The sequence below is a fragment of the Oreochromis aureus genome, linkage group 11 (genome assembly GCF_013358895.1).
Source record: "Oreochromis aureus strain Israel breed Guangdong linkage group 11, ZZ_aureus, whole genome shotgun sequence".
Taxonomy (NCBI): Eukaryota; Metazoa; Chordata; class Actinopteri; order Cichliformes; family Cichlidae; genus Oreochromis; species Oreochromis aureus.
In genome coordinates, this window is record NC_052952.1 from 19,767,458 (window position 1) to 19,782,354 (window position 14,897).

The window sequence follows — 14,897 nt, forward strand, 5'->3', positions numbered from 1 at the left end:
TTTTCTTCTGCTGCTTCTTTTTCTTCTTTTACTTCTTCTTCTTGTCAATTCCTTTTTTTAAGACTTGAATGCGATTTGTTGAATTGTTATGGAGACATTTATTACATTATTTTAATAATAGTAACTAAAATATAACACATTTATTATTAATATTATGTTATTATTTATTTTTGTCGTTGTTGTTATATATTAATAACTATTTATTACCTTTTCTGTCCTGCGTGAGCTGCCACGTACTAAACTTTGAACCACCTGAAAGAGGGAGGGGCCAGGTGAAGGGGTCACGTGGTCGCACAGGTAGCTTCACTACAAAAGCGGTAAGCGTTCAGCCATTGCTTCGCGATGGTGACTGCGGGAGGCTTCACATAAAATCTCACACGCGACGAAACTTTGGATTTACGGAACCCATCTTTGCGCTCAGGTGTCAGAGTAAAGGTGTTTCTACCTCCCGCGTCCCGCTTGCGTTTCACATCCCGCTGATCTTGAGTCCCTTTTAGTCTCGTTTAGTATTAGATTAGTTTTCTGTGTTCTGTGTTCTGTTTTAGATTCAGATGACGGCGCAGGTAGACTACCTGGTGGTGGTTTTCACCGCCACATCTGGCGCGAGCGGAGATCTCCTGGGGTCTGACGAGAAGGAGCTCGTGCAGTTGGTTTGGCAGCTCGTGGATGTAAAGAACAAAAAGGTAACAACTCACTTGTAGGCTGCTTGATCTTTTTTGCTAATCATCGAGACTCCAAAGCAGGAAATGTGGTGTTCAAAGGAGTGGACAGGTGGACTGCAAACAGCAATACATAATGTCAGACCTCTATTAATAGCAAGAAAGGTGTGCCAGGGGGATTTTTGTGGGATTCCTGCTTACACGCACCTGTTCAGAAATCATTATTCTCTTTAATTACAAAAAACCTTCTCCCTTACATGGAAGACGTTTAAATTGATCCTTTCCTGCGTTCCACTGTGATAATATCTATTTAGCAAACACACATATTTCATGCTCGTTTCATTATATTGTTCCAAAGCCTTTCTAGCTAGGCTTGCTGTTTCAAGGCTGACTTGTTTTTTTCCTCTCTGAACCAGTTGGGCAAGGTGAATGAGCTCCTCATAAAGCCTGACCTCTCAGACTTGACAGAAGAAAAAGAGGAGGAGGATGTGGTGGAGGAGAGCGTGGAACAGGAGAATGGATCTGGAGCAGACTGTGTGTACAAAGCACCGAGCATTGATAAAGCTTTAAACATGGTAATGTCTTCAAAGTGGCCAGAAATCCATTAATAGGCCATTTATTGATTATTAATTACCGTTACAGCGCTGGTTAAAGCAGCTGTATTAAAGTTCATACCTCTAAATGTTTTTACAGTTTCATCTGCAACTGACAAATGAGGTGAACAGCGCAGGCGCAGGCACGTCAGTGTGTTTGTGTACAGACGGGCAGCTCCACATCCGCCAAGTGATTCACCCCGAGGCCGCGAGCAAGGTGAGTGAGCCGGGGCGGGGGAACACACCTCGCAGCCAGGGCGGATGTTTCGCTCGCTCGCTGCTGCGGGAGCCTTCGATGCTCTCAGAGGGATGTGTTGTCTCAGCATCGCACTGCCCGCTGAACTTTAATGTTAACACTGAAAGTTGATCTACAGGAGAAGCCACTGTGGTGACACACGCCCATGCGCATACCGTACACTCGTGCAGATAAAAGACAGGCACACAATGAGGCTGATGAAATTTCTCCCAAGTGTTTTAAAACTGTGTGTTAATGATAGAAGAAGTAGGCAGTGCATGCTCTTGTGGCCTGTGCAAACATGAGTATCAGAGCAATAAAAAGAGCAGCTGCTGATGGGCCTTTCACTCACACAATTTATTCCTCTCTAGAACATCCTGGTCCCAGACTGTTTCTACTCTTTCTTTGACCTTCGGAAGGAGTTCAAGAAGCACTTCCCTGCTCCTGACCTCAAAGCTCTGAATGTCCACACCATGGCAGAGTGTATCCTTTTAACACGTCACCTGTTTACATTAACATTTCATGTCATGTCCTGTTACCCGTTTATGCCGTCATGGATTTCGAGACACTTGTTATTTTGCTTGATTGATTTGATCCGATTGATTGGTTCTTTCTCATACTGTGCGTTGCATTACCCTCAAAAATCCACAACACATGTGCATTGAGCTGTTGGCTGTAGGGATAAAGGTTTTGAAATGCAAATAAGGAAAGAGTGGCAGCACCTTACTAAGCCCTTAGTGAAAGAGTGTGTGTTTACCCAACAGGACCAACCCCATACACACACACACACACACACACACACACACACACACACACACACACACACACACACACACACACACACGCGCACACACACACAAACAAACGCACACACAGGTACAGGAAGAAAAACACATGTGTATCTCTAACCTTGTCTTCTGCTGTTCTGTTTTCACTTTTTTCATTTTTTCACACACCTGTCTATTCTGTCATGATTTGGGAAAAAACAGATCAGACTTTTGGAGACAGATCAGACTTAGTTTTAAAAAATTTATTAAACCAGCAACAGAAATTATTTGGGAGCAGGCAAATGACGCTGCTGCTACACAACCGGATCTTCTTTTGGAGAGGACAGAGGGATTTAGTGCTGGCCTCTCTAAATGCAGATGAACATCCTGGTCTGTCTGATCCGGGTGAAAAAGCTTACTTGATTGCAGATGTGAATCGTGGAGGAGGGTTACAGGAAGGCAGGCAGGAATCTAGAGAGATGTAAGGCTAGCGGTGGTAGAGCATGGGCAGCCAGGTGAGTTTAGCTGGAGGTTTGAGCAGAGCTCCTCGGGAATGAGGATAAGTCATAAGCAGAATTTGGAGCAAGAGATTAGAGGGCAAACAGAGAAGCGAGGTTAACTAGAACTTAACAACAAAGAGGGCCGAGGGCCTGGTTACGGCCACGATCGGTGTAGCGATCTTGCGGATATCCTGCCTTTTAATACTTCAGGTTGATGAGGCGATTCAGAGCAGGTGTAGAAGAAGGCTGAGAGAGTGGGCTCCACCCAAAGCATACAACTCCAACTAAACTGAAAATGGACTTAGAAAATGAGAGAGAGGAAAAAAAGAAGAAAACAAACCTCCAATCCTGCTGGACCATGACGTATTCATGATTAATAACACTGTCGCTCCCTTGCTTGGGCTCCTTAACCACCTCCTCCTCAGCTCTTGGTATACCTGTTGATGTGCCCACCATGTGGGACCCCTCTGCCACACTGGATCCATCGGTCCCTTTACCTGCAGAAGTAGCCACAAAGCAGCTTCAGCTTATGTCCAGCGTTGTCCTGGCACTGCTATCCGAGCCATTTTGTAAGTACCGTGTACATTACCGAGTAACATTAGCACGACACGTCAGGTAAATCGATTTAACTACTGATGAGTTCCAAAACTGTGTTACTTTAAGTAAGACCCTGCTGTGAACTAAAATAGAAACTTAATTAGAACCTCTCTTGAGGATAACTGAAATTGTTTTGTTAATTTTTCAAAAAAAATCATTAAAAAAATTGATGATCCAAGATTTTGTAGTGCCACTTTTGAGCGTGCCACTTAACAAACCATTAATTAAGATGAAAAGAAATGTAAGGTCTTACCTGATTTAGACTTCAACCATTTGCTTTGCCTTTTAAAAACGGTCTCAGCTTGATTACTGTGTGTGTTATCATGGTGACTCTGTCGCTTTGCTGTTGCAGGCCACACGTTTTCTAACCCAGAGAGAGTTAATGAGAAGTTCGAGAGCGGCACTTGGTGAGTAACATTTATTAAAGATACACGTTGTTTTTATTCCCTGATAATCCCCTGTAATAATATCTGTGCGTGCGTGCGTGTGCAGCAGCAAAATGGAGAAAGTGTGCGACAACACGGTGATCCGAGCCAGAGGATTGCCGTGGCAGTCTTCTGACCAGGATATCGCTCGATTCTTCAGAGGTCTCAACATCGCCAAGTACGTTGCTGATATCTTTACACTGTTTAGCATCTCTTTTTTTAATCACTGATTAAAAGAAAGCTGCTGCTGACAGAGGTTTTCAGAGAGGCTTTATAAACCCCTTCATATGCTGTGCTCTTTAGAGGAGGGGTTGCGTTGTGCCTGAATGCTCAAGGGAGGAGGAATGGAGAAGCTCTGGTTCGCTTTGTGAGCGAGGAACACAGAGAGCTGGCGTTGCAGAGACACAAACACCACATGGGGAATAGATATATAGAGGTAATGCGTCTATACACAGTAGAATCAGCCACATCACCAAATTATTGTCCCATCACTAAACATTGTTCCTCTCTATCGGCAGGTTTATAAAGCAACCGGAGAAGACTTCCTGAAGATAGCAGGAGGTGGGAAGTTAATATATCTGTTAGCTTAATTGCAGCTGTCTGGTTTATGTGTGTATATAGTGAAACTCCGTTAAAAGGGGACTAAATTAAGTCTTTGAGATCTTTTATGGTGCTATTTTATTAATACTTCAGCAGCTTCTTATATGAGCTTGAATTCATATATTTAGTAATAATGATTTTTAGGATCTGAAAATCTTTCAGCACCTTTGTAAATGCCTCCAGGTCCATTAGGGTTTTTCCTTAAAGCCACTTGTAATCTTAAAAGGAAAATTATAATTAGCTGTTAGTTATGACTCAGTGATACCCGTTGTGTATTAACGGCAACACAGCCTTTTATTTAGGGCAATAAGTTTGTCAACAAGGCACTGCTCATCACTGAGTCATTTGACATGAATATTAATAATTTTACTCACATGATGAGCGCCTCCCAGAAACCAGAAGTGACCTCATTACGTAAAGCTAAAGTTTATCGTCGTACAGATGAGAGATTTGGACTATTACTCAAAATCACAGAGGCTTATAAAGTCAGATTTAGCATCACTCTTATCAATTGCAGAAGAAGGAGGCCAACTAACACCAGTTGAACGGGCGTGCCCGTGTCATTTTCTCTGTGTCAGGTACGTCTCATGAGGTAGCAATGTTCCTCTCCCGCGAGGACCAGATCATAGTGAGGATGCGAGGCCTCCCTTTCACCGCCACGCACGAGCAGGTGCTCGCCTTCTTCTCGCCAGAGGATGAACTCAAAGAGACCTGTCCCGTCAGCGGGGGAAAGGACGGCATCCTGTTTGTTCGCTACCCAGATGGACGTCCCACCGGCGACGCGTTTGTTTTATTTGCCTGTGAAGAACATGCTCAGTGCGCCTTGAGGAAACACAAGGAAATCTTGGGGAAAAGATATATCGAGCTTTTTAAGAGTACGGCAGCAGAGGTGCAGCAGGTACGCCGGGGTGTTTCTTTGCTTTGTTATACGGTGTGTGGTTGTGTGATGGTGTACTCACTTGTAGCTTTTAGAGGAGAAAAACTGTGTTTGTTTATTTGGGCACAGCAGCAAAGAGTGACAATGCGAGGGTGTGTTTCTTATCTTCTCAGGCAGTTGTAGGCATTATAGGAGAGAAGCTCATGGGTGGGGACCAGTAAAACAAGGTGGACTGTGTGTGCATGTTTCTCTACAAACGGTTATTCTAGCTGCTCCTTTCTCTTTTGAACTTTCTTTCGCTCTTTGTGTGCTCCACTGCTCTTCACGTCTCATGGCATGAATGCACGCGCATTCATTTTCTTATCTTTCTGGACTGATAAGCAGACAGTCCACCTACATATCTATGCAGAGGCCTTTTGTGGTGTGTGTGTGTGTGTGTGTGAGACACTCAGGAGCTTTATTGGTCCTCTCCAGAAATGCAAACACGCTGGTGTCCTGTTGGCACCACACCAGCTCCTGTCTGACGTTGCGTCATATTTAAACACAGCTTGGACTTGGCTTTGTTGTGCATCAGATGTTTGCTTTTGAGTTATAGTTAGTGACTTTTACCTGTCAGTACTAGAGGAGAAAGAGTTTCCTGAAGCTTCACTGCGTACTCGGTAGGTTTTTGCTTTAGGCAGGGTATGTAATTTGAAACTGTGTCTTAGGTGCTAAACAGGTACTCATCAACCCCTCTGATCTCCGTGGCCCCTGCCCCTCTGATGCCTGTGCTGCCCACGATGTCGCTTCTGCCCCCTCCTGGTGGAGTAAGAGACTGCCTGCGGCTGAGAGGGCTGCCGTACACGGCGAGCATAGAGGACATCCTCACCTTCCTGGGCGAGTTTACACAGGATATCAGACCGCATGGAGTGCACATGGTTCTCAACCAGCAGGTACATGCAGCACTCTCACTGACGCACCCATTGACTCACATGCTTTCTAGCACAAATTCACAGGTGTTGCGGAGTAATCTCTGATTCATCTCCGCTTTCAGGGTCGTCCGTCAGGTGACTGCTTCATCCAGATGACATCAGCTGAGCGAGCGCTCCAAGCCTCGCAGCGGCTTCACAAGCATGTGATGTCCAGCCAGCGTGGGGCCAACAGCCGCTACGTGGAGGTGTTTCCCTGCAGCGCAGAGGAGATGGGCCTCGTGCTGATGGGAGGCTCGCTCTCGCACACGCATACACACACACACACCCGGAGCAGGAGTGGGACAGGGCTCAGCCCGCCGCCATGTAAGTCAAGACGTAAGTGCTGCTGGGAGCTGGGTTGCTTCGGGACTGCAGGGTAGGTGGGCTCCTGCCTTGGGCAGGGTTGCTGGGTTTTTCTCCAATCTCAAACTGTGGGAGGATGAGGAAATCTGGTCTAACCAGGAGGATCGAAAACTGTGTGTCTGAGAGTTTGTGTCGGTGTATGTGAGTGTGTCACCTCTTTGTAATTTAGTGTGATTAAATTACCCATCTGCATGACCTAATAAACCTAATGGGGTAACCATCCTTTTTTCAGTTGTTGCCTGTATTCACACATTTAGATGAAAATACTGTAGTTTGTTTTTAGTGGCATGTTTGTCGATCTCATAAATTCCACTCTCTTACACTGCTGAAGTATTTCATAAAAATCTGAAAGGGTTGGGAAAGTGTAAGCAAGACGGTTTGATTCCAGCTAACTTCATAAAACATCAAAAATGGCTTACATCTCTCTAATCTTATCAGATGAGTAGAGGTGGTTGTGGGATTAGGCCTCAATGGCCTGGCACACCTCTGGTGCGTGTGTCTCCTGTGCTTGTCCAATCAGGAGCTGTGTAAAAGCTGTGGGCATATTTGAACGCTGGTGCGTAGATGGTGCGTTGATCTCTGTGTGTGTAGTCCTTCACCATAAATGTGGCCTCTTAGTTTTTCAAAAGAGAGGATTATAACACGTCTAATGAACCATGTATTATGAAATAGTTCACATGAGTGAAAGGGACACAACACAGGGATTCAAGGCTAGACATGCGGGTTTTAAAAAGGTCCATGATGCGATGAAATTAAATGTTGAAAATACACACACAGACTGCAGGAATAGCCAGAATCACTATGCACGGAGGATACAGTGCTCAGGCGGCACTGTCCCCTGCATTTAGACAGTGTCTCTGTGCTCTGTCAGCACTGTGGCTCTCATTTTGCTAACATCTAATATTTGGAAGACTTTATGCATTAATGCATATAGGAAAGTATAACACAGTAGATGCTGCTAAACACTGACAACTGTCGAGCAAATTAAAAGCATCATACGTGCTCGGAAATTACACAGACGTGATAATAAAATACTGAAATAATGAAACATACAGGTTACAGGCCCATCGGTGGTCCAGCATAGTGTACAACACGCCAACGTTTTCACAGTTTACCACGTGCATACATACAAAAGTGTGTCAGGTGCTGAGTGATGTTATGGAGGGTCATTGTTTGTAGATTTGCATGAGCACCTCTCCAAAAAACAAACAATGACCTTGCAGCCTTTTCCACCGTGACTCTGTTCACGCGTGTCTCTGTTTGTCTGGTTAAAAATCTTTTACCTCTCGCGCTCCTCCTCGCCAGGTTTATCGCCACCATCATACTCCTTCACGCCTGCTCCACCTGTCCTACCTCCAGAGGCTGCTGCTGCTCTCTACCCTCCCATTGGGCAGGTGGTGTTGGCTCCTCGCCCCCTACCACCAGGACATGCCTACTACCCCGCCTCGGCTCAGCTATACATGAACTACGCAGCCTACTACCCCAGGTAAACAGTGGTAGTTACAGATGAAGGGATTTATTGAATCAGAGATTAAATGGCTCAGCTTGTGAAAATATTTAAAAAAAATATGTTTAAATATTAAATATTTGCATTGGTGAATAAGTGAGAGGTATGTTGGAGGAAGGTCCAAAGGGAAAACTCGCTTCGTTGCCGAAATTATTATTTGAATTTATCTGTTTGAAAAGTTTTGATTTGTCTGATTAGTTCGCATAAAGGTCACAGAAAGTTATTATTTTAACAGTGTGCAGGAATTCTCACAGGTATTGCCGGCATCCTGCCAGATGTGCGGGCAGCCTGGACGCCTAAGTTTGTGAATGCGATAACTCGAGAACAAGGCGACGCAGGAGCTTCAAATTGTTACCATAGTAATATCTACTAAAAATCTCAGATGAGTTCAAATCTCAGTGACCTTGACAGAGGTCAAGCTTTCTGAAAATCTTGTGATCTCAAGAAGGAAGTCACACTGTTTTAGCGGAGAATCTGTAAATATGTAAGCATTTATCTGAAATATCATTGATGCTTTGTGAGAGCTTACTGTTGTGTTTCTCCCATTAAGTAATCTTCCTTTCTCACATTAAATCAACCACTCCTGAATTTCTATAAAGACATTTACGAGCCAACCGACGCTAAACCGAGGCTGCTGGGTGGTGTTTACTTGTGGGTTGTTTACTGATGGGTGAAGTTGCTCTCACACAAACTCTCAGATCCAGGCAGAGCTGCCATTTCTCACATGTAGCACATAAGAGGGGGATTCCCCGATCCTGGCATACCCCTGTGAATGGAAATAGTCCATTTGGTTTAGGGAGCTGCCCATGTAGAGCTGCTGGACACTTATTTACTTGCTTTATTCATAAAGATATGCACACCTTGTACTGCAAGGCCGGCAGGTTAAAGACTGAGCGTTGGACTTGAGTGATTCATATATTTATATTTCTCTCATAAAGCTCTGAAAAAGTTCAGGATGTGCATAAGAACTGTAATCCACGCTTGATCTTCTTCATTCTTAGTCATCTTCTTCTTTGAACCACCTGCATAGCATCAATCAAAATCAAAATAGTTTTACATTCACTGAAACATGTTGTGTGTATTAGTGAGTGATTAAAAACACGTAAAACTTGCAATAACTATAAAGTTTTTTCCCATTAAAAAAAAAAGAGGTTGATTCTGGTGGGAAAAGGGGAGCATTTTGCACTTGGTTGAATCATGTACTGCCAAGGAGAAAGGCTGGGGCAAGGGTAGTTAATAACTGAAGTCCGTGTTATCAAAGTACTTGGTAAACAAGCATTGACCTCTGGTTCTCTTTGGTGAGCCATCAGAGACTGAGAGAGCAGCTCACTTCAAGACAACACCCAGAGTTACTCCCAGTCTTGTTTTTCTTGAATCCTGCTGCATGCGTTGTGTTTTCTGAGAAGATACATGTTTATGCTGGTTTTGTACTTAGGATAACAGTCTCTCTCCTTTTTTCCTTCTTGTTGTTTTCTTTTTTTTTCTTTTCCAGTCCACCTGGCTCACCTAACACCTTAGGTTTCTTCCCCTCCCCCTCCTCCATTGCCTCGCCGGGAGGCCTGGTGCGTATGCCCGGTCTGACCTACAACAGCAATGGCGTTAAAGAGCTCATAAATGCAGTGCAGGGTTACCAGGTAAGAGGTGGCGTCCTTCAAATGCACCGTGCACTTAACATTTTATTAATGTAGTTCCTATAATGGAGATTTTCTGTGCCTTCAGAGCTCTCATACCTCACTGTAGGATCCAAAGTGTTGTATTCAAATCTCCTTGTATTATGGGTGTGTATTGTCAGGCATCCACTGTGTTTGCCCAGAGGCTATCAAACTAGTTTATCCTGTCTCCTCTCCCTGTTTTGTCACACACGGATTGCTGCTTGCTTCAACTTGAACTGGAGAATCTCGGATCTTATTTAAACCTGAAAGAGTGCGAAGAATCTGAAGATAAATTATGACATGATGAGGACTAGTTTAAGCAATATATTGAGACAGACTGGGTTTTGTTTTCTGTATTTTAAAGGCCTTTAGATTAGTGTCTATGGCTACATGTGTCTCAGCCCCCATCTCTGTCATTCCTCCCCCTTCCTCATGCCACAGTATGCTCCCGAGGATGCTTTCATGCACGCCCACGGGCCCGTGCACACTCATGACCCGACCAGGACATTGCTTACGCAGCCCAAAGAATGGGTGTGTATTTAAGGTGTCTGAGGCAGGTGGCAGGTAAGGATTGGCTGAGGGATCAGTCAGGGGGATTTAATTTAGAAAAGGTGTTGTAGCTGTGGTTTCACTGGTCACCAGGGCTTACAGGGCACCACACAACATTTTCCGCATAAATGGGGAATTTTCAGGTATTTTCTTTTAACTGGGTTAAATAATTGGAGGAAATCTCTTGGTTTTTAGGTATTTCATGAGTTTTGACATGGTGTCTGTTTAACCTTTTTTCTGTCCTCTCGTGAAGTCTTTAATGAAAACACTGAGCACCACATAGCCGACTGACCGTCCACTGAACCCTCTCCCCTCTGACTGTACAGGCATGGTCCTTTTTCTGCATGTCGAGACAGCGTGAAAGTTGAATAGTGGGCGCAAGAAACTCCTCAGTGCTGACACTTTCATCAGAAACATAATAGCAGAAGTGTAAACAACATAAAAATCAGTGAAAGTAGCTGCTTTAAAGTTTGAATTGTTCTCTTACCCAGATAACCAGTAATATGTCCTCATTTTGAGTGTTACGTTGCGGTATTAAAGGTAAATTTTTTTGAATGTTTTATACATCTATACAAGGATATTATGGGTACGTAAAACTAAAAAAAACTAGGGATGAAAATGTATATAGTTAAGACTGGGATATCCACTTGACTTGAGTCATGTGCTTTTATTTTAACGGCTGTTCTGAGCTTCTAAAATTTTCCACCTGATAAATGATAATTAGAAACACTAAAAAGAACACAGAAACTAATAAAAACGAAACGGTAAAGACCCTACAGTAACAGAAGGAACCTGCAACAACACATGACCCCCTAAGGGCAAGCACTTGGCAACAGCGAGAAGAAAAAACTCCCTTTTCGCAGGAAGAATCTTCCGGCAGAACCAGGTTCACTGTAATGATTAATTATTGTTCTTTCTCAGACATTTGTGATTACCTGCTGCTTCACGCCAAAATGTCTGCTGGAAAACTGGCCAGCTAAAGAGTAAAATTACTTTACAGAACAATTGCCACAATACCTAAGGGGGCGGGGCTTAGTCGACGGTCAGATGGTGCTGTCACAATGTGGTAGTGTAATAGATGTGTAATAACAGCTTTAGCCTTTAGGTGATTGAGAAGGTGATGGGTAACGTCTGGTGCAGGTGCTCTTTTGTTGTTGTTGTTGTTGTTGGGGGCTAAAACTCCTTCCTCACCCTTGTTCTTCTTCTTCTCTCCGCAGAATCCTGCAGAGTCTGTTTCCCTCCTGAGCAGCAGTCTGATTGGTCAGTGCAGCTCAAGTGAGGCTCCTCTTATGTCACTACCTGCTCTCATGACCAAGCCAGGGGGGCAGTATTTGGATTTGACCCTGCTCTAGGGTCACATGAACGCAGAGGTCCTGTGATAATTTGGTATATGTCAAAGACTTGTTAGATTTTTTTTTAAATAGCCTTTTAGATGTGTTATTTATATCTTTAGAAACAGAAATTAATGTATTTTATACCAAATTCTCTGTGGCCTTAGCCAATGATAGCATTCTCATCTTATATTGCACATTGTGTATTTTAAAAGCTTTATAGAGATTTTTTAACCTGTTCTATTGTAATCATTACGGTACATATTTGCTAGCCAAACTAGAGAAGAATGACTTAGTAGCAATTGAGCTAAATCTTTAAGATTTTCTGTGAAGAGTGAAAGTGTGTGAATGTGAAAGAGATGAGAATGAGTATTACGCATGGCTGTGTTGAGATGTTTTATTACATAATCTGTTAATGCAGTACATTGTATGTGTTTATATACGTTTGATACAGTACACACTGATTGTATTGGAAGCTTTAGTGCATGAAGAAGTTAGTAGTGAAACTTTAAGATGTTTACATAATGCCAAATATCAATGCACTGCTAATCAATAAGACTACTAATGAAAATAATAGCAGTATGTTTGAATGATATCCTATATGTTACACTGTGAGTTTGTCTGATAGCCTGGACCTTGTTAGGAGGCCTCAATTTACAAAAACTGTGACATCTCACACTTCATTATCCCCCTCCTTTATGTGCCTGACATGGGTATTTTTCCATGCTGCCCCACACCAAAGTTGCCTTGTTGTGCATTTGGATTCAGCTGAAAAGAAGACGGTCCCACTTCTCAGTAATTTAACTACAAGTTTGCATTCTTCAAGAGGGCTCAGATCACAAGCTCTCAGCTTACTGTGCAGAGACTCAAAAGCCAGAGCCGGTTTATGACCACTTCTGTGACATATTTTTAGCAGTCCATCACACTTTCCTTGTCTTCTTTCCACTGTCTACGCTGTTATTGGAGAACGTTATTGAACAAACAGGTTGCTCTAAGAAATCTAATCACCGTACTTCTTTTGAACCTGTAGATTTTTAGGAAAGGGGAAAAGGAAAGGAAATGAAGGACGTGTCGGATATGTTTCATGTGAATTTAAATGCCGTTTATGCTCAGCATAAAGTTGATGTTTGGGCTTCATGTTTCTGTACGCATGTCCAACAGCAGGATTTAATCCTCCGCAGGACGCCCTACTGCAGGCATGCTGAAAAAGAAAAAAAAAACAATAAACATAACATGTCAAGTTTGTCAGCCTCCAGCTGTTTGATTTCACTGTTTACCTTCTGATCATTTTACTTTGCCGTGTAGTTATGTTCCTGTTTGTGTCTCATGGGGGTTTTTAAAGTGCAGGAGTGCAAATATGCAGGTGGAGCTTGTCTCGTGACACAACGTGGCTCAGGGCGAAACTGTGGGAACTCCCTCTCACTGTCCTCAGCGATTACCTCTGCGGTGCCTGTGTACACATGCTATAGCAAAGAAGCTATTGTCAACTAGACACACTGAACACATTATGTGAGAGGATGGCCTCTCTTTTTACTGCGTGGAAAAGAGCAGAAAATAGATCAGGAAGTGGGAAGAGAGAAGGAAAGCAGACAAAACCATGTCAGACCCCCTCAGGGCAGAGTTACATTGTGTAATACAATCTTCTGCACCCCACCCAAATGATCCCTTTTAAAAACACTTAGTCTCCCACTCACAAAACACACACACACACACACTGTCCAAACTAGCAGCAAGAACATTTTTTAAATCCATGTGACAAAGCTTTTCTCACCTTGATGTTGTTGTAAGATGTTGTGGAGAAATCCACTGAAGTTACACTGGTATAAAAAAAAATGCAGATAAGTGCAGCTGATTTAGAGAATTTTTTATTTATTTATTGAACTCAGCATGTCTTAGATTTAAAGAATCCGAGTAGATTAAATAAAATCTTTTATTAAGAAAATAATCCAGGGTTTGTCAGGGACAGACAACTATCAGGAAAAGGGAGGGTTGTTTTTTTATAACAAGAGGATTATTTTAGTTATTTAACATTTAGCAGGAGATGGTCTTTAATTTTTTCATGTTCCACACTTATATCTTATATCCTGTCCTTGCAAGATTTACTTATGTGGATGAAGTCGCCCCCACCCCCAAAAAAACCCATGTCACTCAGCATAAATGTTTTCAGAGCCACTTTCACTGAGCTATAGTGAAAATAAAAGTGTTTATTTAAAAGTGTATAATAGTTAAAAACTTCCTGTGCGGGGGCGGGTCTAGAAAGTATCACTTAATATCATTCATGAGGTATGTTTGACATATGTTTTATAGATTATACGCCAGTTTAAACACAGGCAATAATTTTTTCAGCAAATACCTGAAATCACTTATTGGCACAACACTGTCCGTGTGATCTGAATGCTATCGCCATCTTTTTTCAAATAGCAGAGACACAACTGGACATCTTCTTTCGTGATACGTACAAAGTCAGTTATAAAGTTGAAGTTGAAAAGTCAGGTTGATGAAGCAATGACACGGAGAAAAAAGAACTTATTATTAATATAATGGAGAGTTTTTTACATTTTCAAAAGGCTGATAGTTTAGACGCAGCACGACTGACAGAGAAGATTTGCAGCGGTCTACGGAGATACAGCCTGGAGTAAAACATGCAGCTGCTGCAGGCATAAATGCAGTGCAATGCACATTGCCTGGTTGTAGTTGATACAGTTAAGCACCTGAGGCAGCATGTTCTTTAATTCATTTGAGAAGCCATGCACTTTCATGTAAGGCTCATACATTCACAACGAATGGCTGGAAGTTCAGCAAAAAATGTATAGAGGCCAGCCCAGAGAGCTTCAGAAGCTTGGCATCAGAAGATGGGCATGCAGTCACTTTGCATGCTGCAATATGATGGACAGTCTACCTGCAGTGCTCCAGGTCTTTTAAGATATCGCTAATGAGAGAAGTAAAGAAGGTCTTTGGAGGTTTAGTATATAGAGTCATGGAGGGCAAAGTATTCGACTGTCTACCCACTCTTTTACATTAAGTACATTAAGTGAAGGAGTCGGGTTTCTATTTTTGCCTATCTTTATGTAACATCATGTATGTCATCATTTTCGCCTTTGCAATGTGACCTGTAGCAAGGTTATTATAGTTAAGTACAAAACATATAACACATTTAAGGAATTTTCAAAAATTATAACTGAAAGGATTTTGTGTCCTTCGAAAACTAATTTAGATGAAATATCCTTATTTTACTGTTTGTTAATTTGGTAAACATTTGAATCAAAACTTGCCTTATGAGGCTTTGATAGAC

General features: G+C 42.6%; 1 protein-coding gene across 4 annotated transcripts; it reads left to right on the top strand.

Annotated features, from left to right (window-relative positions):
• Positions 1-330: 330 nt before the first annotated feature.
• On the top strand, positions 331-12,860 carry esrp1 (epithelial splicing regulatory protein 1). Of its 4 annotated transcripts, none has more exons than XM_039618968.1 (16): positions 331-683; positions 1,076-1,234; positions 1,353-1,469; positions 1,859-1,970; positions 3,180-3,323; positions 3,704-3,758; positions 3,844-3,954; positions 4,080-4,212; positions 4,295-4,337; positions 4,955-5,274; positions 5,961-6,185; positions 6,287-6,539; positions 7,872-8,052; positions 9,566-9,707; positions 10,167-10,256; positions 11,492-12,860. In XM_039618968.1, the coding sequence occupies exons 1-16, from the start codon at positions 552-554 to the stop codon at positions 11,624-11,626; spliced, it is 2,352 nt and encodes a 783-aa protein (XP_039474902.1). In that variant the 5' UTR covers positions 331-551; the 3' UTR covers positions 11,627-12,860. The 4 variants fall into 4 exon arrangements, with proteins under 4 accessions (XP_039474902.1, XP_031609833.2, XP_031609835.2 ...); XM_031753973.2 differs by having other exon boundaries at positions 6,287-6,527; XM_031753975.2 differs by having other exon boundaries at positions 10,167-10,289; positions 11,492-11,625.
• The last annotated feature ends 2,037 nt before the right edge of the window (positions 12,861-14,897 follow it).

What these genes read in the sequence shown, in the direction of transcription:
- esrp1 (XM_039618968.1), top strand. Translation starts at nt 552, where the DNA reads ATGACGGCGCAGGTAGACTACCTGGTGGTGGTTTTCACCGCCACATCT. An exon ending in TGTCCACACCATGGCAGAGT is followed by an intron (nt 1,971 to 3,179) that starts GTATCCTTTTAA and finishes CCTCCTCCTCAG; the next exon opens with CTCTTGGTATACCTGTTGAT. An exon ending in TTACGCAGCCCAAAGAATGG is followed by an intron (nt 10,257 to 11,491) that starts GTGTGTATTTAA and finishes TTCTCTCCGCAG; the next exon opens with AATCCTGCAGAGTCTGTTTC.